Raw genomic sequence first — 22335 nt, 5'->3', positions numbered from 1 at the left:
GATGCCATCTCCGCAATGAACCTCATTTTAGCGCAAGGTAAACATACTTCCCCCCACATCAGCTAGTCTCGCAGCATTAGTGGTGTGTTGTGATTGATTACCAGCAGAGTGTTGCTGAGATATGGATTTGTATCTCAGCTTTTTATCACTCTGACTTGCAAAAGGCAGTTCCTTATTTACAGACTCTAGCTGTATTAAGTGACATTATTAGGTACTACTTCTGTTTAAGTGACACAAAGGCTTAGCATATTGGTGGTTTATGACATACAAGCTGTTTTAATCTGATGACTTACCCCTCACTTTTTCAATTTGTAAATAGGAACTGCAGCACAAGAACATATGGTACTAAAGAAATTAAAGCTAAAGTAAATGGCATTAAAACAAACTCAAATATAACAATAGGATGCTCAATCTGAATTATAAACCTGGATCTGTATTAAGACTTTTGAAAACAGGAAGTAAAAAACTAAATATGAAAATTAACCTTTTAGGTGTTTTTTTTTAAAGGTCATTCCAGGGGTTTACTGTGAGTAATTTCCTTATTAACCCTCATTACTTAGGTTCTATAGTTAAATGAATAAAGCAATATTTTTTAATAATTGAAACTAGGTCAGAATACATTACAAAAAATTAGTTCTTTACCTTTTTAACTTTTGGGTTCATACCACATTGCTTCTGATACAGTAAAAATATGTTATGCATTCTTAAATGTTTATTATGGTAAATACACTTGTTTAGATCTATAAACACCATCACTGAGCAAAAAAAACCCAAAAAAGACTCCAGCAAAACTGCCAGCCTAATGCTTATAGTCAATACCAAATATCAACAAAAGGGCAATGAAAAGAAAAACTACATTTTCCTAACTTTTTAATACTATAGCAGCTTCCTCAAAAAAGGAATTTTGTTTTACTTTTCATGTAAATAGGAAGATTTCCCTCATTAAGATCCAACCTCTAGCATATGAAGCATTATATACCACAAAGGGTCCAAAGTAAAGACGTTCCTTAGGTACTTACATTTTAATTTAAGGAGGTGCTTAATTTATACCAATCAATTTGATATGTGGGATTAGTTCCATCATCTTGTAATCCAGCGACTCCAACAAAGAGAGGGTTTTGGTACAGCTTTACACTTAAGTGTACTCTGACAAAAATGATTTTTCTCATATGATGCATCACTTCAACTAAGTATAGCAGCAGAAGTATTTTTATACCACTATAAAGGTTTTCACATAACTGCTACTGCTATAATGCATTTCTCCTCAACTGAAATCTCTCTTTTTGGGACAATGTATTTTTATTTATATTTTTCATTTTTGTTATAGCTTGGAAAGTTGGTTTGTTTTTTTCTTTTTTTAATCTATAGGTATCTGCCTTGGTTGGCTGCAGCAATAAAGTATCACATCTATGTAATTTTACAGAGAGAAGATTGTAAACAGAGTTCTCTATTCTCCTACCTATAGTATAAGCCATCCTGAGAAGTATAATCATGAATGAAACAGGACTGGAAGCAGGATCTCATTTTAGCATTCTCTTAGGCTTCAGAATAAGAATCATGTGTGATGGCGCTTCTAGGCACAAAAATCCCTAACTTAAAGTCTGCCAACACTAACACTGACACAATGCAGACTAAGCACAATTCCTTCTTACATGACTACAAGGATTCTCCTTTTGGGGTGACAAAAGAATCAGCTGCTCAGAGGTGGTTTCACTCAGCACTGCCATTATTCTGACATCTCCACTTACTGGCTAACTCCTAATACCTAACCATTGGTTGGCAAACACCAGCAGAGAATGAAGCAGAGGTTCAAACTACCTAATTTGGTAATATTTCCGTCACCTGAAACTTTATATTTACTGTACTGTAATAAACTTGCAAACATGACTAACTCCTCACTCCCCAAAACAGGAGACAAGTTAGTCAAGGAAAAGCGAGTGGTCAAACTCTCTGACCTTAGACACTTTGGAGTCACTGTATTTAAGTGTCACTCAGAGATTTCTCATTTTATAAAAAGCTGTTAGTGGCCTTATATAAACAACAAAACCCATGACAGTGTCTAGGCTTTGCTCACTGAAGGAGTGCCTGCAATTGTACCTTTCTCCGGCAGCTAGACACCCCAGACAGCACTTCTGGTCTGTTGGGATCCCAGCCAAGGCCTTTCCTCAGTTTCAACGATCTTTTTCCCAATACTCAACTCAGGTTAATTCTTCTCAAGGAAGTATCAACCAAAGAGCCAGTTCTCTGTGTATCTGCTGCTTCTGTCTGCTTTGAAGAATGTTGTGTCTGAATTAGAAGTGCATTCCCTAAAATAAGGAATCTCTTTAGACAATTCCCTAAACACAGACATGTATCACTTTTTCCCTTCACAACAAGAAGAATTTACTTAGTGAATAATCTAGTGTAAATTATGAGCACAAAGTGCACTATCTATGCTGAGAATCTACTCTCCTGTAAAGGAAATATATCTCCTGAACAGGTGGTAAGATCTACCTCTTCAACACCACTAAAGATAGGAGGAACACAGATACACACTGACAAACAATAGTGTTTCCATTTAGATCATTCCTCCCCCAGATACAAGTTATGATGTAAGAACTAGGAAAGCTTGCATGTCACTCTGCTGTATTTCCTTTGCAAAATACAGGAAAACAGGAAATGGACTCTGCATTCCTCATCCCCTCATCCTCCTTACATTTTGTATTAAACGTGAAGACAGGACACCTAAGGCAGAAATTGTTCTGCTGGATATTCGATTACCTCAGGGTTTCCAGAAAGGCTGACACCCTGGTGAGTGCAAATCTTTCCTGAATTTCCATTTCAAGACGAAGACAAGTGAGGAACAAGATGCTGAGAGAAACTCAGTTTGCATCTTCTGTCAGTGTACACAGAATTCAGGTTTCCATTTCAGATCATTCTGTTCTGGGAAATTTGTATTTCATCTAAATTACTACTCCCATAGGAGCTAGAAAATTTCTTCAACTTGGTAAGAAAGGTATGTTGGAGTTCTGTGGAGTTTTTTTTATTTTTTTCCTTGGTTAAACAGTAACACAATTTGCTTTATGGAAAAACTAAATGCTCAGTCCTCCCCTTCACTATGTCACAGAGAATGAGTTCCCTCTTTCTGTCCGTGAGTGGAAACAGAAGCTCCAGTGGTACTGGCACTTAATCAGAAGGTCAGATTAGAGGCAGGAGCGCGAAAGGTCTTGCCTCAACACTGGAGTGGAGGAAACAACAAATTCAATCTTTCAGAATAGGGTATGAATCATATCCTTGCTTTCTGGTCCTAGGTCTTGACTAAATCCAGACACCAAATCCAGAGAAGAATTTTGCCATTGATTTTAGTAAGGACAGACTGCAGCTTAATACCAAAGAAGCAATGGTACCCGAAGGCACGCTGGTGAAGTTGGCTCTCTTTAGGGTAGCTAAACTCTTAAAAGATTTATCTATTACAAACTGTAGCTGGCTGCAAGGAATGTGCCATAAAATTCTCCACCTTCACAATACGGGACTTCAGCTATGGACCAGATACTAATTCTAATTGTGAAGATGAAGAAGATAGGAAAAAGCAACAGAATATCTTTCTTTTAAGATTCAAAACACCCGTGCAAAGTCTCATGTCTCCTCAGCATGCTGAGCAGAGGTAATGGTCAAGCAAGCTTTTGGGAAAAAAAAAACCTACATTTTTCTGTGATCATGATTTCTGATGATTCTTCCAATGATAGGCTAAAAAGAAGTCGCTGAAAACATTTTGTCACAAATCTTTCCAAACATCTGTTAAGTCTATCTGTGTAAGGACAAGTGAGCACATTAAGTCTTTTTTTCCTTTTCATCTCATTTTGTTACCTGACTTTTTGGACAAGTTAGGAAAATTACTACTTTTCAACCATACACAGAAAAAATAGTTACACTGAAATAAAATTAAAATAGTTACACTGAAATAAAGAGATACACTAAAATATCTTTCTGAAAGCAAAATCCTCAAAGCAGAGACAAAGTTTTCACTTTAAACACTTATTTTTTTAAAATACAGAAACAGTTTTGCCTTAAAACCAAGCCCTTGAGTCTGCCATCCGTACTGCACTTTATGCAAAGATTTTTTTAGATTATTCTTCCAGGGAAGAAGACCTAAGCAAAGGGCAGAGCAAAAATATCCTCTGCCTACACTTCCTACAGAGACAAAAGACACCGAGAAAGAGAGCTTGCCATAAAGAGTTTACAAATCACATTTTACTGTACATATACAAGAAGAATAATTTATAATCTTCATTCTTTATGACGATACTCAAATATTGCAAATCCCTTACAGTCTACCAGGCCTACTTAACCAATTATTAATTTACAAAGCAAGAAACTCTAATACTTACATAGCTGTGACTCTTAAGGAAATCTGAAGGGTTGCTTGTGCAGACTTTATCCCCTTCCAAGCCAATTACTCTTTTACAGATATTTGATTTGGGGTCATTTGGGCTTTTCACAATTACAATATCTCCTCTGAGAGGAAAAAAAAAAACAGAAACAAAAACAAACAGAAGAACTCTAAGTAAAAACTGTTTGGCTGAATGTATGTGCATCAATGTGTATACTCCAAAAATATTCATGTATGTTAAAGATACTTCTGAAAATTCTTGCCTACAGTTTAGGTGTTTTCAGTTTTACTCAGGGTATAATTTTACATACAGTTTTTAAGTACATTTGGAGAGATTCTTTGTTATTTAGATCATTTATGAAACATCTAAGACTACATTTGAATTGGCAATGCTCTGGTTAAGTGAATGCCATTTAACTTGATCCTGTTGCTACATAAATATGGAACTGAACAGATCCCATGGTCCTAAATGCTACTGACCAAATGTTATTCTTCCAATGGAGCTTCAATGTCTAATCTAAGTTTGTAAAACTTTATATTACTTTTGCCTCCTGATTATATACATCAGATGGTACAGTGAAAATAAAATAAATTCAGAATTGAGTATCCTGCGTTCTACAACACAAGAATAAAATGACATTTGATAAACAGTACTTACACTATTTGGTCACTTTCCTACAACCTATCTGAGTGCAGCAATACCTAGAGCTTGGCTTTCAAGTACGAGGTAACTGCTCAGAGAGGAGACGTTACACTCGCACAATAGAACTGTTTTAGGAAAAAAAAAAAACATGGGAATTTTTCCGTTTTTTGGACAGACCTGTAAAAGTGTCACAGATGATACCCTAAATAATTCAGGCAAGTTGTTCAATGGGCTGTATGTATCTTCCATCAGACACAATGAGAGAAGATTTATGAAAAGTTACAGTTTAAAAACAGAAGAATACATGAAAAATAAAGGATGGATAGAATGTGGTTATTAACAAGATCTGGCAAACAGAATGTAAAATCTTGTCTCAACAAAGCAGCATACTTTCGAATGCAATAAAAGTGGCGGCTAAGATTCTCCGAAAAGACAATATCAGAATTTTGAATGGTTGGTTCCATTGACGGTCCAGAACACTGCAAATTAAAAATAAATGAGAAAAAAAAAAATTACTATTTCCAATTACTTTTATCTAAAATACATTAACATTCAAATTATTTACTAATACGTTATAAAAGGCATAATATAAAGAATAACTAACAATGGGAGATCCTCCAAGAAACATCCAATACATTTAAAAGGTGAGGACAGCCTCCAGAGCACCTCTAACTGTTACAGCTCCATGTTTGCTCAGGACTGGTCCTGACCTGTGCTAGGTGCTGCAAGCCCCAACAGGTTCATTTCAGCACCTACTCTGCAGGAAATGATCCGAGGCAGGACTTGAAGCTCTGCCAGCTTACCCCTTTCTTTAGCCTCTGTAAAAGAGAATCATCACAGAAGCTGCACAAGCAGCTCCCAGCCCAACTCCCCTGTGTCCAGCAGCAGTATCTGCTAGGTTTAGAACCTGAGGCAGAGAGTCAGGGAGCGTAAAACATCCAGAAATCTGCCCAGAGCTGGAAAGAAGAATATTTCCTCTGGCATTATTAGTGACTCCAGTCTTTCTGGAAGAGTGTGCTCTCTGCAAAATACTTGATCATAGTTTCCCATTCGTTTCAGTGATGCCTCTAACAATAACTTAGCAAAAAATACCAATGCCTAAAGTAGAAATAACGTTCATAAAGGCTAGACCTGCCTCCAAAACAACAGGCATTCACTAAACATGCTTTGAAAAAGCTTTAAGGAAAACGAAGAAAGCTGAAATATTGGCATTATCGCATATAATAATTTCAGTATTACAGTTTTACTTTCTTATAAATGTCATGAAAACGAAAACACAACAATTACCACAACAATTCCTCCAAGGTACTCAAAGGCACAATGCGCTATGCAGCCGTATTGCACAGTATACCCAAGAAATCGCAAGGTTTTTCCTAGGACATTGCGAAGCATGGTACAGTGTTACGTCGCTCAGCTGGTTCCAGTCTACAGTAAAACAGAAGAATATCATTCGTTTGATAACAAACAACCTAACGTTTACAAAACTATCTTTTGTGTCTAACAACTGATGGAAAAAAAAAAAAAAAAAAAAAAAAGTGAATAAACCCAGCAAATAATCAGATATATCTGAGGCAATAAATATTAAACTCAAATGCCATCAAGAAATTTTTAATTTACTACACAGTCTCTGCTACGTGTACAATCGGTGGAGCCCTCTCACCACCTTATTAGTGAGATTCAGTTGAGTGGGAGCTGAAAACAAAACCACCTTTGCCAAACTAAAGAAATCAACAGGAGCGAATGGTGTCACTGCTCCCCGCTGACTTGGCTGGGCTTCTTTTAGTCAAGACAGCCAACAGGTTTACCTGCCACATGTCTAAATACCTCCAATAGTTATGAGAACATCCTCCCCTCCACTAGGTTTGGCTGAACGGAATCTAGAAAGCTGTAATCATTACTTTCAATGCAGGCGTTGACTCCCTGACTGGACCACACATTATAACTCAGATGCAATTATTTATTCAATCACATTTGATAGAGTTTTAACCATGTGAAGACAGTGCAACTTAAATACTCTTTTTTTTTTTGTTCAAGCACTACTATTTAAAACTGAACACAACAGCAAAATAGAGAAGCATCAAACCATCTTAAGTGATCTGAAGATGTTTCACAACTGAAATTACATTCACAGAAAACTGGAGTAATCAAGTAGTCAACCAAAACTTTAACAGCAGCTTGACAATCAATCAAACGAAAAGAGGCTTGAAGAACTAGACAAAATTAAGGATAATAGTGTCCTGGATGGCTTGCTTAATTCTATACTAGGAAAAGAATGCAGTTGTTGATAGGGATTCTGAAGGTTTTGCAGAGTTTTCCTTTGACTAGAGTTCCATTACCAAAATACTTGCACATAAAAATAAGGCATTAGGTCCTTCTGTTCTCAGCTACAGTACAGCGGCATAAGTTCTGCAGCACATAACACTGTACCTGTGTCTTCTGACCCCCTCCCCCCTTAAGTCAAACTGATGATCAGATGTAATTCCTGCAATGCTAATCTAACTCAGATGTTTCCTTACCCTGATTTTTTTTTTTTTCCTCATAAGGAAGTGAAAAAACACACATATACTGAAGTAACTGAAGCAAGTTTTACATTGTGCAAGAAACCTGTCCTCCTTAAACCCAGTATCAGCTTTATCATGAACTAAAGCCACAGCAAGATCCCCCTCATTTACTAGAATGTGTCAATATAGCTTGCTACACAAATGCAGCAAGTTGAAAATTGCTGTGTACATAATATATCCTACTTGATAACGAACTAAAGACATCCCTTCTATGTTTCATTATGTTTTGCTATTTAAATGCAGGAATTTAAAAGTGCACAGCTTTACTTGCACAGTGTTCTCTAGCAGTTAATGGAAATTTTGCCTGAATACAGTCAAAAGTGGCTTTTGTTCTTTATGTTTAGTATTTATTTATAAAGAAAAAAAGATGGTCATTCTTGGGGGAAAACATTCTCTACAAAGCTCATTTCCTTGTTCCAAAATGATGTGGTTTTGCTTTTTGGTTTGGGTTTTGTCTTGTTTTTTACATAAAACATCTCTAGAATAAATCCATTTAAACCAATCTGTGATTTATCATCCTTAATCTTAGCTAATGAGTTTCACAGCAATGACCCAGAATACAACAGAAAACAGAGTCTTGAATTGTTTCATTAGCACACGCAGTGCCCAGCACACTGCAGGACACCCTGCAGAAACTGAAACAGCTTTGCTGGAAGCAGAAGGTACTTTCAGCAGAATTTATTCTGGAGAGCCAGAAAAGTGGTTTGCTCTTCTCAACCCGGTACACTATAAAAAGCTTGGACAAGCTCCTTACTCTCAGAGCCAGAAATGTGTTACAGGTGATAAAAGAAAGATGGAGTGACAGCAGATCGATATGAGTTGCACAACTAGTGTGAATTAATGACCACAACTATCCTTTGAGATAAGGCCACCATCAATATTTCTTAACAGCACCTGCTAGAAGAGTAGTCTCGCATTGCTTCTCAGTTGAGGCAAACAGAAAAACACTGCACAACCATCCTGTATTTCAGATCCATGATATTCTAAAAGATAATATATTACGATAGTATAGAATTCAGGCTCCTGTGGATATTACAGGTTAAAAGGAATTGTATAAACAATTGTTTATACAATTGTTGACCAGAGTATGTAGATATTGTTGATTGAACTAAATGGAATGGTAATGGCAGACTCATTAAGAGAAAATGTAAGCGCCTCAAACCAACAGATATGAGGCCATAACTAAAACTTTTTTATTATGAAGCTACAAACAACTGCTATGTGTCTCTGAAAATCAGTTTCAAACTGATTGCAACTGATTTCTTGTTAGACTCTGGATGACGTGTACTTCCCAATAGTTACACTACTCCTCTCTGGTGTCTCTTGAGTAACTCTGAATTGGGAGGGATAAATTTGTAAATTATTCAAGGAAACATGGGGTTCAGAGCAAGCATTACCTACTGCTAGAGCTGTCATGGTAAAAACTAACCCTACGTATAGAACATGAGTGAAGGTGGTCTCAAATTTTATTTCCAGTTTTCTGAAAATAAATTTTTAACCCCTAAAACATGGATTTCACCAGTCCCAGTTTATAGATGTGGCACAATTTTTAATGTTTGTTTGGTTTTTTTAAATGCTCAGGTTTATCAGGTTTTCATGACAATGATGAAAAACTCTTAGCTCTTATAGAAGGCTTTTTATTACTACTCAAGAAAGTTAATTTCAAGGCATAGATATACACCTAGATTATACACAGTTTGAACCCAGCAAGACAACTTCAGAGAATTTGGGGGGGTTGTTTTCAACATTAAAGATCCATCTTTAGATATCTAATGTTTATTCCACAGAATTAACTACAATCCTGAAGGTTTCCGTGTAGTTTTAAGTAACAACTTCTAGTTAAGAAGTGAATGGTTGTAATAAGAGTAAACCCAGCCAAAAAAACTCAACAATTCTAGTTGATTAAAAAGACCACAGAGTATTTATCTTACAATTGTTCTACCTTAAACATCAGTAAAATAATTGTTTTCTCGGAAAAGTATAAGTACAATTTTCAAATAATGCCATACTGTTGATCACAAGGAGGTAAATAGCTCAACGTTTTTCCACATCACACAACTAATTTTAATACAAAGTGCTGTTGGCAGGCAACTCCACCAGATACAGCATAAAACCATTAAGCACAATAAAACAAATTATTTAAGTCACAGGCCCCTTGAAAACTTAATGGATCTGTTGTATAAACAATCTTATCACAGAACTAACTGCATAAAATCTGTTGTCATTACTTCCAGGTGCTCCCTACTATCATATAGGTAGTTGAAAATTTTATACTGAAATAAATGTTGGTTTTAAATATAGGCATTGATTTAAAAAAAAGATTAAACATTCATATTTATCATGTAGAATACAATTTGGTTATTTTACAAAAACTGTATAGTTTATCCCCTGCAGCAAATAAAATGCTAAACGTAATTACTATTATCTTCTGTTCCCTTTTCGTTACATAGCCTATGCCTTCAGCATTTGATTTTGTTTGTTTGTTTATAAAATTAATCACAGCTAGCAGGGTGGAAATCACTTTGAGCCTCATGAATGACATCCAAGAGATGGGAAAGGATTAGTTCTCAGTTGCTGCCAGTTATAGCGCCAGGTGGCTTTTTCTGCAGTGAAGGTGTTACCGATAATCCCATTACATTGGTACTAAATCTTGCAGACATCAAAATTATCACCAAGGTTCCTTTTCATCCCATCCTTTCCAAATGACTGGAAGTCGCTTCACCTGAAAGAAGTCAAATCCACATGCAGCTGCTGTTTTAGCAGCCAGCGGACTCCCTGAGAATGCCAATCGTGATCCAATTTCGCTGTGCTGGTGGCCCCCTATTCCCTGTCCAATAATACATCTGTTAAAAAATCCTACAGCTACAAATCAAGTTTAATCCTACCAGGGACCTCATGTTGGTCTTGTCTTCCAAAAAGGCAGCAGGTTTTGCCATCTATCTCTGCTAGTGTCTGGGGAATACTCTTTAAATCCCAGCCCTACTTAGAAGAATAAGCTAAGGATCACAAAACATGACCTCAAAAACCCTGATATGACTATATTCTGACCCAGAGGCATTCATTCTAGGTGAAGATTAGAACTTTGCATAATAAGATTACACAGCAAGTGAATGATATCAAGGGACTATCCATATGCAGCCGCCTGGTTTTCTATAGACAGCCTGTGCTCTGCAATATGCAGTGCAGACGAAACAGAGCTTGGTCTTTCTAGCTGAAATAAAATAGATTCACATAAATTAGTTGGTCATTTCCAGATTCCTAAATCCCCTATTACATCTTTTATTGACAGCTCCTGTGAGGATAGCACAAATGGTATTCTCTTTGTATTCTTTGCTTCTATAACAATCACACTGAGGAAAATGTACATAGGTTGTCTAGAAATTAACATCTTGTTTGCTGTAATCTTGGATTACAATTAACTATGTACATAATAAAATTAGGAAATCAATGAGCAGATTTATCATTTCCAGATAACCAATGGCATTGTGTAAGACAGTTTTAACATATGGTGCCAAAATTTTAAATACAGGAAAATTGAAGCCACAGTCAATGGAAGTGTGGCTAAATGAATTATTGGACAATTTTTCACTATAATAAAAAATTTCCAGTCACATTTGCTTTATAAGCTTCCTAATTCTGAATTTTCACTGAATATTTAGTGATAGTTTATCAGTTTTTCCTTAGCTAACAAACTTTTCTCCTAACATTCTCTGCTTCTGAACAGACACCTTTCTTCACACAAAGTAATCCCATAACTTGTCTTGCCCAAAGAGCTACTGTGAGATTATTGCTTTTAAAAAAAATCCAACAAAAACACCCCTGCACACTGACTAGGCTACTTATAAATATTTATGTTTGAGCTGTTATTCATATTAAACTATTCTTTTAAATCTTCTGCATGAAATTAATGTTACATGTGCTAGAATAGTGAAGGGTATATATTATGTTTATTGGGAAAGATTCTTCCCATATCAGATACCTAATTTAATAAATATAAAATGTTTTAAATATTCTAGTTATAATCTGAGGATTCAAAACTTCTAATGCAAAACAAGGAACAATTTTCAAAAGTTCCTTCCATGCAGGAGGTCCAGCAGAGCTTGATTTGTATTTCTAGCAGTTGGTTTGCTCTAGAAGAAACACTGGATTCAGCCTGGCAAATCTGAAAAAGCTTGGTGATACTCTGGAAGAGATTATTTTTCCAAAGTATCTCTACTAGGCACTGACAGTTCACCTCCAACAAGTGCTCCTTCATCTACTGATCTCAAGCTGACAATGAGCTCAATCCTGTAAATATCAATTCACATAATGCAATTCTCCCTCTGGTGTTAAACAACTAGAGACTACCTACACAAGAATGAGCAATTTTTCAAAACCGATTTCAAGTAGTTCTCACTGGTTCTATTTACCTTTGGGAAGCAACCCCTAACAATCCCACAACCCCCTATAAAACACTGTATTAATGGGCAGATGCCTTAGAGGGCTTCTGTCTTCCTCTGTAGCTCTGTACACTCATCCTTGCTGAACAGTGAAATCTAAATAGCCGAGCAAAGGTATGGTTGTACATGGCAGGTCTGAGCCTCTGAGGGATGCTGCAATAGTCACTGAACAGCTTCCTGCAACAGTGTCAGAGTCAGGACGAACGCCAACGGTCAGACAGACAGCACAATCACTTTCCTAGGGATGGAGAAATATACACCATGTCTATGTGACAAGCATCAAATAAACGCATATATCTCAGAATGTAGTTATCTTAAATATCAAAAAATTCACGGACACAGACATGTAAACATTTAAAATTAATTTTACTTAACTAAGACAAAGAGTTAAAAGTCCAATTTTCACACGAGGCACTTAGAATCTATAAACCTACAGAAACTAAAGTTGACCATGTCCCCTGCACTTCCCAGCACTGACGCACCTTCTAGAAATAAGCAGGTATTTTTGGAAATACTATTCTATTAAAAGTAGTGAATAGAAGAGTGGTAAACAATTCCCCTATGCACTGACAAGTTAAAAGGCTGTTTACTTAAAATATTTGTCATTACAAAGAGAATTGTTTGCTGGTAAAAAAACCAACAAGAACACCACAAACAAAACAACACAACATCAAACAAAGCAAACTATTTATGTATACCATCTGCAAGACTGTTTAGAAAGAAATACAAGTGTCTTAATCTGATCCCCAGTGCTAGTCTCAGATTAGAATGCCATCAAAGAGTACTCCACAGTGGTTTATGAACACAGAAGTCACACAGTATGAGATCTTCACACAAATAGTATATCAAACCTATTATTAAACATTTGAAAAATACAAAAGCGAAAAACAAGACCAGTTTTAGCACTGTCAAAAAACATAAACACTAGTAACAAAGAATCTTTCCTATGTTCATCAATACTAACCAGTTACAAGCATCGCCTTCTCATATCTTATGCATACTCTGCATTAAAGTCTCAAAAAACAGGAGAAAAGAACAGACAAGCGAGATCAGCATTTACATTTTCAAGTTACCTGAACAGAAGAAAAATGCAAATCAAGTGCTTGTCACTGCTGTTATTCTACAAAAATTGACATCCTTCCCAAATTGTTTTTTAGTTACAAAGTTCTAAATACACACATACATGGATTCAACTGTTTATTTTTTCATAGCACAAATTGTATTTCCTGTGAGTTTATGCAGTAAAAAAAAACTGTAATCGGTACTTTTTCTCATCAATCAATAAAATTTTATTATTTCTGAGCTGTCTTATGTATAAAACAAGTTCTGTAAGTTCTTCTCCACTTACAGACACAAGTATTAAAAAAAGTTCCAAACATCAATAGATGAGTGCAATGATATTCAGTCTAAGTTAATCCCCAGACATCCAAATCCATGAATAAAAATTCATCAGTTTTAAATACACTGAGCCTATTAAGCAAGAACAAAAGCATATGCACAAAAGAGCTTTTAATATATTTCAAAGCCCACAAGAGCCACGGTCTCATTAAAATTATAAATTACACAAACATGGAATAAAGATTCAAACTGCAGTGCAGCTAAGCAGATTACAGAAAACCCCGCGTTCCATATGATAACACACCATGGCCCTCCCAGATGGGGGCTTGGAACAAAAAGGCCATCACTGCAGCTAGGGAAAACCTCCTTGTGATCTCTGGTTTCTGTTCAGCAGATGACAGCCAAATAATATGTTGATTATTCTGTTTGTGCTGCTAAGCTTGTAAGATGGAATAAAAGCGATATGATCTATTGTGAACTCAATGCTAATGTGTTGCTCCACTCATAAATAATATACGGAATTTAATCTGCAACTATCTTTTTATCTGAGTTCCAGGTTCTAAATGCATGAACTAAAATAAAAAGCAAGCATAAACTAGTATTTAATTTGATGGTTTAAAGTAAAAGATACAGCTGACAACACTAAGTGAGAAAACTGACTACTCGGTGAATCACATAAGTAGAGGTGCCTTTCTCAAATTTAGCAAATGATTATCTGCTGAGGCACAGAGTACCTGCAAGACGCTGCGCACACTCCAGCCACAAACTGCATTATATCACTGATACCAGATTACAAAAAAGGGCCAATATGGCTTATTTTACCACAGATAACCACCCCAAAGCCAAACTTCAAACAAGAACACAAGTACTTGTAGAACAGAAACAACCATTGTGTAACTTCACTAATATTACATCTCTGACTGAACTGCCTTCTTAAAAACTGCTGAAGTTCTTAATAAGTGATCAGATTTTATTTCATTTAAGTTTAATAACTTGGCTTGTTCCAATTTTGCTTGTTCTTCCATAATATACCACCTTTTTAAAAATAGTGATTGCTCATACAGCTCCTTTCACTGATACGGTGTACATGCTGAGAAGACCGATGTTCTTCCTACAATTTATTGTCTGTGAATTTGTTAAAATTTCTATTTTGCTAAAAATTCTATTCAAAACAAAAGATACCTTGCAGCTTGGCAATAGCATGAGAACATCAAGACCAAACACTGCTTCACACTTCATGGACCAATGGAAGCACAGTTGATAAAGAGAAGTGGTGGAAACATGCTGCTACAAGAGCGTACAACAATCCTCTCAGAAACATAGAAGTGTATTTAAAAGAAGCTCAATTACATTTCCTCCTTCGCTAAGGACACAGAGACAACTCATGGAATTAATAAAAATATGGAAACTGAAGAGATACTAGAACCATGTCCATGTATGACATAAATTACTTCCTCGAGAATGAGTTTCCCCATTACAATGAAGTAACACATAGATATTATTTTCATATAAAAAACAAGACAGGACCTTGAAACAGTTAGTGAAGCTCATGCTTATATTAGCAACCACAACCTTAAGTTTTACAGTATTTACAACCTTAAGTTTTACAATACTTACAATACAATATAACCTTTACAATATTGAACGTTATTCTGCAGTTACCAGTTTACAGCATTGTTATTTCTATGACCTGGATATTTCCGTTTCCCTCCATCTTTTTCAGTTTCTGCAACTTCAAATATTAATTTATTTTTATTTATCTTACATATGCAATCTTACAAAAAATGCAAAATAGTACCTGGGGTCGGGGGGGGGAAATGGTAGCATCCATGCAACTCAAGCACCTTCTTACAACAATTTTATATTACTATAACCAGAACTTTTTTCATATTCTCATGAAATTCATATAATGGAAAGGTTTCAACAATAAAACAAACTTTTCCAGCTGTTGTCACAGCACTAGTATCTAAGCTAGGAAAAGCTAACTTAAGTCAACCCAAACTTCAATGCACACTGAGTAGGTACTAACTTGGCGTGAGTAGACAGCACTGCAGCACAAGGGAGCTAGCTTGCTTCGGTAGCCCTACTCCTAGACAGAGGCTCCTGAAATGGGATTTCAGCAAAGACAGCAGTTTGGGCATGGAATTGGCAAGGCTCAGTATAGAAGATGGAAGAAGCTTAATCCATTGACAAAGATTAATGAAAGTTTGCTAAAATAGAGCTTGACTATAAAAAAAAAAGCCAGATATTCAGTGTTTTCTGCTTTTTTTCCAATCACAGTATTATTCCAAATTTGGAACAATGTATGTTTTCTTAAGTAACCAGCACTGGATCTGGCTTTTTATATTTAAAGTGAGTTTTACTGGATTGCTTCTGTTTTACCTAACTTTATAATCCACGCTGAAAAATCTAAATTTTAATTCTTGTCTACTTAAAAATCCAAAATGCCTCTTTTCTTCATCTACTGCTCAATTACCTGATTAGTTTCGCATTCTAAACAAGTTCTTACAAGAGTCATATCTTTTCAGAAGCAAGACTTCTGTGTCTGCGCTTAGAAAAGGTATAGTTACACAGCTCTATGGAATTATTTACCAGCAGCACATGGTTCACCCCTCACTCTGTGGATAGTCACGATACTGTGAAACTAGATGGAAGTCCATCGAATACATCTGAATGTTCCTATGACTCTGCAGTATTTGCCCTCAGTGAAACCTGAGGGTTGTACAGTCTTGTGAAGCCACTGACCAACATCACGACTTGGGAAAGCCAGAACTAGCATCATCCTGAGCTGGGTCAGTAACTGCATCGCGATTCCCAGTGCTATATAAATTACTACATCTAGCTCCTTGTAACACACATATATGCATTTCAGTTCAACCACTCCTCTTTTGCATGTTTTTATCTGATTAAAGATTCGGTAGTTCATAAATCGAAGAACGGGCAATAAAGGGGAAAAACTGCTTGTTAGAGGATACTACACTATCTGAAGTTACTTCCATACTGGCAGTACTTGAATTAACTTACATTAACCTGAATAACACAATTAACCTGAATTAACACTAGCACTAACCTACCTGTCTGGAATATCTACGGAAGCCACAACGATCAGAATACGTCATTGGCCAGTGCACTGGAAAGTAGAGGTTCCAAGGTTGTGGGACTCACCAAGAAGTCACATCCTTACATGTCAGCACATTGGCAAAGATTCCCATCTTTGTGATCATCGAGGTTTTGAGATTTATTTTCAGTTAACTGTCAGTTTATCATTCTGCCTCAGCAGAGGAACTCTGTGATTCTCACCTAGCATGCCTATCGTACTTCAGTGGGTGTCAGAGCCTGTTGTTGAAAGCTAAGCTGAAAAACAATGTCAGCAATACAGATTCTATACTTCAGCACAACAGTCAGAGGTTACCTGTAAGCATAAGAATAGGTAACATTTATTTTATGTAAGAGGGGAGATCAAGCAGGTGGGTCTGTGCAACTATCAGACTTATAGCCCAGATTTTGTTTACATTTAACTTCAGAAGCTACTGCAGAAGTTGGCTAACATTAGAAAAGAGGGAAAATCCTCTGTTGTGAAAAGTCCTTAAAAATATTTCAACAAGCAGAGATGAACTACAGTTTTAAAAGAATTCAGAAGGTGATTGATTAAATCTTTTCTGGCCATGGGCAGGCCTCAGGTACTTTGCCAGAGCATTTCACAGGTTCCAGGTCTCACAATACTGCAGAGATGATGGACAAAAAAATAGCTAAATCCAATAAAAAGCACCTTCTATAAAATCCCACAACATAGGTGAGGAGCAAACATTACCTGTATTTCAGCACCTGCCAATACAGTAGATTTGTAATAGAAACAATGTGGTTATTTGGAATAATGTCTTAGAAGACTAAAAGCCTTAACAACTTAGCAGAAAACAATGATTTTTTTGAAACCCAGAATGTGTCGATTCTTAACCTTTGTAATACCAGCATATCAGGAAAAAAAATCTTATAGCAACTATAAATTCACTCCAATGATACATATATTTTTACAGATATTCAGTGAATCTTGGGCTCTAAAAGCACATTAAGTTATTTTGTACTTTTGCATAAACTGCACTCATATAAATTAAATTTTAAGAAGTCATAGCTATTAACCTTTCCTTTCCACAGATCCTACATGATTACCTACATTATTTACCTAGCTTTAGAAATGCTTATTTAATGTGTGCAATCAGATTGAAAGACAAAACTGAAGACTCAAAATATCAAAGAATTTAAACTATGTATTTCTAGTTGAAATAAAAATAAAGGTTTAAATTTTTATCACTGTTGTTCATTATACCCACAGGGATGCATTTAGGTAACATCCAGAGACTTTCTGAAGAAAACAGGATTCTGTTTTATGTAATATTGTACAAATGGTATATCTTAAACCTTCCCACTAACCCTCACGCTTTCTACAGACTGATTAGATAAGCAGTCTTTAAGCTTTTTTCATACTGAAAAAAAAAAAGCCAGGTCTTTTGGTGTCAGAACTTCCAGGATTAAACATTCTTTCCAGTTGTTGGCTCATGGCCTGAAGATCCTGCACTTTCAAACTTATCCCATTCTAGCTAGTTCAAAGATCAGAAAAATGAAGCCATCTTCTTTGGAGCCATAATCCATGACCCATGCTGTTAGATACTTAAGAACATCTCAAAAGCAAACTACCTTGTTTCAGCTCCCAGCGGGAGCTCAGCAGGACACTGGATCACATGACTCAAACCCTACCTAGTCAGGTGACTCAAGAGCTAATCTGATTTGGTGACTATAAATCTTTAATCAGTACAGTCGAATGCCATCGCATTCCAGAACTGATGAGGAAGCAACTTGGCGATGTAACACCAAATGCTAATCAGATTGTGAATTAGAACTGCCACTAGGATGCAGTTTTCCAGTTCTCTATCCCATACATAAACCCAGCAGAAAAAAATATTACTGAAAACTGATCAGTCAGACACGTGGCTTTGAAACAAAATATACTGATGTGTTTTATTCCAAAACAATAGCATTTTGCTCATTGCCACAAAAGGACAAGAGCATACACTGAATCTTAAGCCACAATTAAAATGCAACCAAAACATCAATTTGAAATCAAGGAAAACAAATATCTACCTCAACAACACTGTCCTGTTGAGAAACACTGCTCATACAGTATAGCCTCGGCCTGTGTTAACTGAAGATCCCAAGAGTTTACATCTGCACGCAGTAAACAGAGAGAGGCAATGACAGCCATGGCAGGCGTGTTTCCTCTTGTCAAGCTGAAAAGATCTAAAGCACAATTTTAAGAAGTGCTGCTGTTTTGGGGACACTGGGATATTCACCAAATCTGTAGGCTGCAGCTTTTGAAGAGAAATTACAAACATACTTACAGATCAAATTCCAAGCATACCTTTTCCCAAATATTTTGATTGCTCTCTCACTCACCCATTGTATTTCTTCCTTCTTTTTCCTTAAGGAATTCTCACCCAAAATCCTCTTAATCCATTTTAGAATCTGCATTTGACATCGGCAAGCAGTTGAATTGGATCAGCAAGTTTACAAGAAATGGAAAATAGAGATTTGTTCATACTAGAGTTAGGATTTGCAGTTATAATTGACATAAATATTTGATCAGGTCTACATAATATGCAAGCTGCGAGGAAGAAAAATTGGTTATTCTACAGCTTAAAGCATCCTGATCTAGACACAAATGCTTAAACTTCTCCATTTTACAATGCTCTGAGTACAACCACAGTCAGTGCCTGTAGCTCAGATGACAAGAAATAAATTGCCAAGACATTTCCTAACCACTTGCAATTATCTCCATGTTCGTTAGTTTCTCTGAGTTTCAATTCCATCCCTAGAGCAGGAATAACAGGATTTATCTACCTACTAATGTGTAGTTGGGGATGAGGGGGTTTTTATACAGTAACATCTAGAATTACTATTTCTGTGGTCTTGCTTTCTGTCATACAGCCCCTAGTGGGACCTTTTACAATGGGTGGAAATTAATCTTTTGGAAAGTAGATATGTGAACATTAGTAAACCTTTAGTATCATTCAAAGACTGTGAAAAAGTTATTATTCCTGAAAATTAAACACAATTGACTAAAAAATAAAGACACTTCCATAAAACTAGTTTCTTCTATATTTGTCTGAAGTGAAAGGCAGGTAAAGTCAGATGCTGTAAATTGTGTTTTCATAAGCACATATTCAGTTATAAAAGCTTTACTGTATTAAATAAAGGTTTTTTAAAAAGAATAAATTTTTAAAATAGCTTATTTCTACCTGATTTCTAAATTGGTAGCACTTTAATTGTACCCATCATCTTAAAATTTCACGGGAAAAAATAAACAGAACTATTTGAATACTTTTTAAACGTTCAGTATAAGAACTATTTCCACTTCTCAATATATTTTTGTAATACCCGAAACAGTCCCATTATAAAGTTACACTGTAAAAGACACCTTCTCTCTATTTTCAAGGATGTCAACTCACAAAATTCAACAAAAATGTCACTATTTAAAAATACATGAAATTCTGAAATAGCTGCAAGAATCAAAAGTCAGCAACAGGTGGAAGGTTCCACCGACCCCTCCCCACTGTGCATATGCCCTTCTCATTGCATCAACTCAGCAGTATGACACAAAATTAAACGATTAAGAAAGTCGATAGTTACTTCCAAGTCAGATCAGTGAGCTGAATCAGCTCAAGAAAGGATATAAGCACCAGGGTTTGTTGTACTGGAAGTGGAGGGGGGGAAAGAAATGATACTTCCTCTTTTATCAACATGGACCTATTATATCAGCTCAGGAGACATTGAGATTTCCAGTAAACTTGTACTTTATGCAAGAAATTCTAAAAATGATAGGACCAAGCACAATTATCTCCACTTGCAAAATATTTTCATTATATGGGCTCCAAAGCAAACGAGGAAAATAAAGAGAATTATTTAGCCTCTAGTTTTAATTGCTCTGTAGGAAAATGAGGTAAGAAAAAGGAAAAAAGTATAAGACTACCTGTCAGAGAAGTAATAATTAGAAATGGAAGAAAAAAGGTCTCAGCCCTAGATGGATGTTTAGGCCTATTCTGTAAAGTTAATGCAACCTATATTAGTATACATTATTTAAAAAACAAGCAAGGAAATATAAAAGGAAGTGTACTGCTTGAAATAGGGGGAAAAACAATCACTGAGATGAAGTGTACAAAGTATATAATTTGATTCTTTTTCTGATAGGCAAGTTGTGACTTACCAAAGATACCCTCATTGGTTTACAAGCATTCCATTAAAGAGTTCTCTAATGGACATACTGCTATTTCTGATAGTGTTACATCTGCAAGCACTCATATCCAACGTATTTAGATATCTGGGCTCCTGAATGACAGTACAGTAAGAAATATAGAGCTGATGTGATGTTTTGAAGGTACAGAACTCTAAGCTTCAGACTCCTCACTCAATTGTAGACTTTACACCATAGCATCCCACTGACAATAACAGATTCTTGAACTCCTTTAAAAGAATTGTGAATTATGTTTTATGCCTTTATTTTGTAAAAGTCCAATTCCAGATAGCTACAAAACATTAGTCAGATCCTACAGAGATAACATTTCATTGTTATATTTCTTTCTTGCCATGTTTTTAAAAGTCCTTTGATTTCTTCCTCTAAAGACAAATACTTCTTACAATCTACATTTGAAATTAAATTATTCAATATTTTACAGTTTGGCAGCAGATATAAGAAATTAATGCAACCTCTTGATACTCATGTTAAAGATCTTAATGTCCACTGCTTAATATGTAAGGAAGCTTGGCCAGCAGCAAAATGAATGCCATTCCACCAGCTAGCAAGACTAAACGCTGAAACTTCATGCTTCTGAGGTTGAATTTGATATGAAGGAAAAACTTTGATGTTCAGGATTGTTAACCTATTGTTGCTCTTTCTTGCTGTCCATACATAATACAATGATTATTTTCTTCCTCAGTTAAAAAAAAAAACAAACAATAGGCTCAACAACCACAGGTGTTCAACAACCATGGCTTATAGCAAAAACAAATTCATACACTGAAATCAAAGATTGAGGGGGGGGAAATCATAACATGAGAGCCTCATTCAATACATCCTGCTATGTGCAAGCATCTTCAGGTAGCTCAGAATACATTTGAAACACTAATATTAAAAACAAATACTTGTGATAGCGGCTATTCGGTAAGCTCTTCGGTAAGAGATTTCTCTTAAATTCAGAGTACTATAACAAAGTGTTGATTTACAAAGCAAGCATACGAATGTTTTTCATTATAACGCATTTTAATGTCTTTGTATATAATAAGAATAGAAAGAGAAATACTAAGTTCAGCTACTGAACCAATTTTTACATACACTCAGCACAGGGTGGTTGGTTGCTGCCATGTAGGAGGCCACAAGCTACTACCTATAAATTGCTAGTAAGGAGTAAAGGACGTGCTAATCTTCCAAAATACACAAAATAACTGTCTACGGTATTAGCAACTCGTTCAAGAATAAATGCTAATGAAGCAGAGAAATTACATTTCTCACATAAAGTAACTTTTTCTGCTATAGCCCTTGGCTTACGGCCATCATACCGATGCAAGATCTTGCTTCCAAGTGAAAGGTCTTAAGTTTATTACAGATGCGCGGCTATTTACAAACAAGAGAGGGCCTCCGGGCATATTTATATACTGTGATATATGCAATTACTTAATCGCCGTGAGAGGAAAGCAAAAAAACAAGCAACATTTTACAAATACTTTCTCTTTCCTATTCAGGTCCAGGCTCACACCCAAGAAACGCTGCTTTGGGGGAGGGTGATGCCAACGGCGCGGCACAGAGGCTGACGAGGTAACTCAAGGGTGCAGAGGCCAGGCGAGCCTCTCCCTTCGCGACTCGCTCTGCTTCAGCGCCCCGGGGGAAGGGACGGGGGTTTCCCGGCCGGCGAGGCCGGGCCACCGGCACCGCGCTACCCA

The 22335-nt window shown here is 36.2% G+C and overlaps 1 protein-coding gene across 1 annotated transcript in view; it reads right to left on the bottom strand.

Annotated features, from left to right (window-relative positions):
* The window catches only part of IMMP1L (inner mitochondrial membrane peptidase subunit 1), a 29501-nt gene extending 12725 nt beyond the window's left edge, over positions 1–16776 (bottom strand). Inside the window, exons 1-4 of the mRNA XM_026850929.1 lie at positions 16651–16776; positions 6300–6437; positions 5403–5491; positions 4368–4494 (exon numbers count right to left, since the gene is read on the bottom strand). Of these exons, the coding sequence (XP_026706730.1) occupies positions 4368–4494; positions 5403–5491; positions 6300–6404 (321 nt within the window). The 5' untranslated portion in view covers positions 6405–6437; positions 16651–16776. The remainder of the gene's footprint in view (positions 1–4367; positions 4495–5402; positions 5492–6299; positions 6438–16650) is intronic.
* Positions 16777–22335: the final 5559 nt, after the last annotated feature.

This window comes from Athene cunicularia (assembly GCF_003259725.1).
Source record: "Athene cunicularia isolate RWA chromosome 5 unlocalized genomic scaffold, athCun1 chr5_part3, whole genome shotgun sequence".
Lineage (NCBI taxonomy): Eukaryota > Metazoa > Chordata > Aves > Strigiformes > Strigidae > Athene > Athene cunicularia.
The sequence above is the reverse complement of the archived record's forward strand: the minus strand, read 5'-3'. Positions and strand labels throughout refer to the sequence as shown.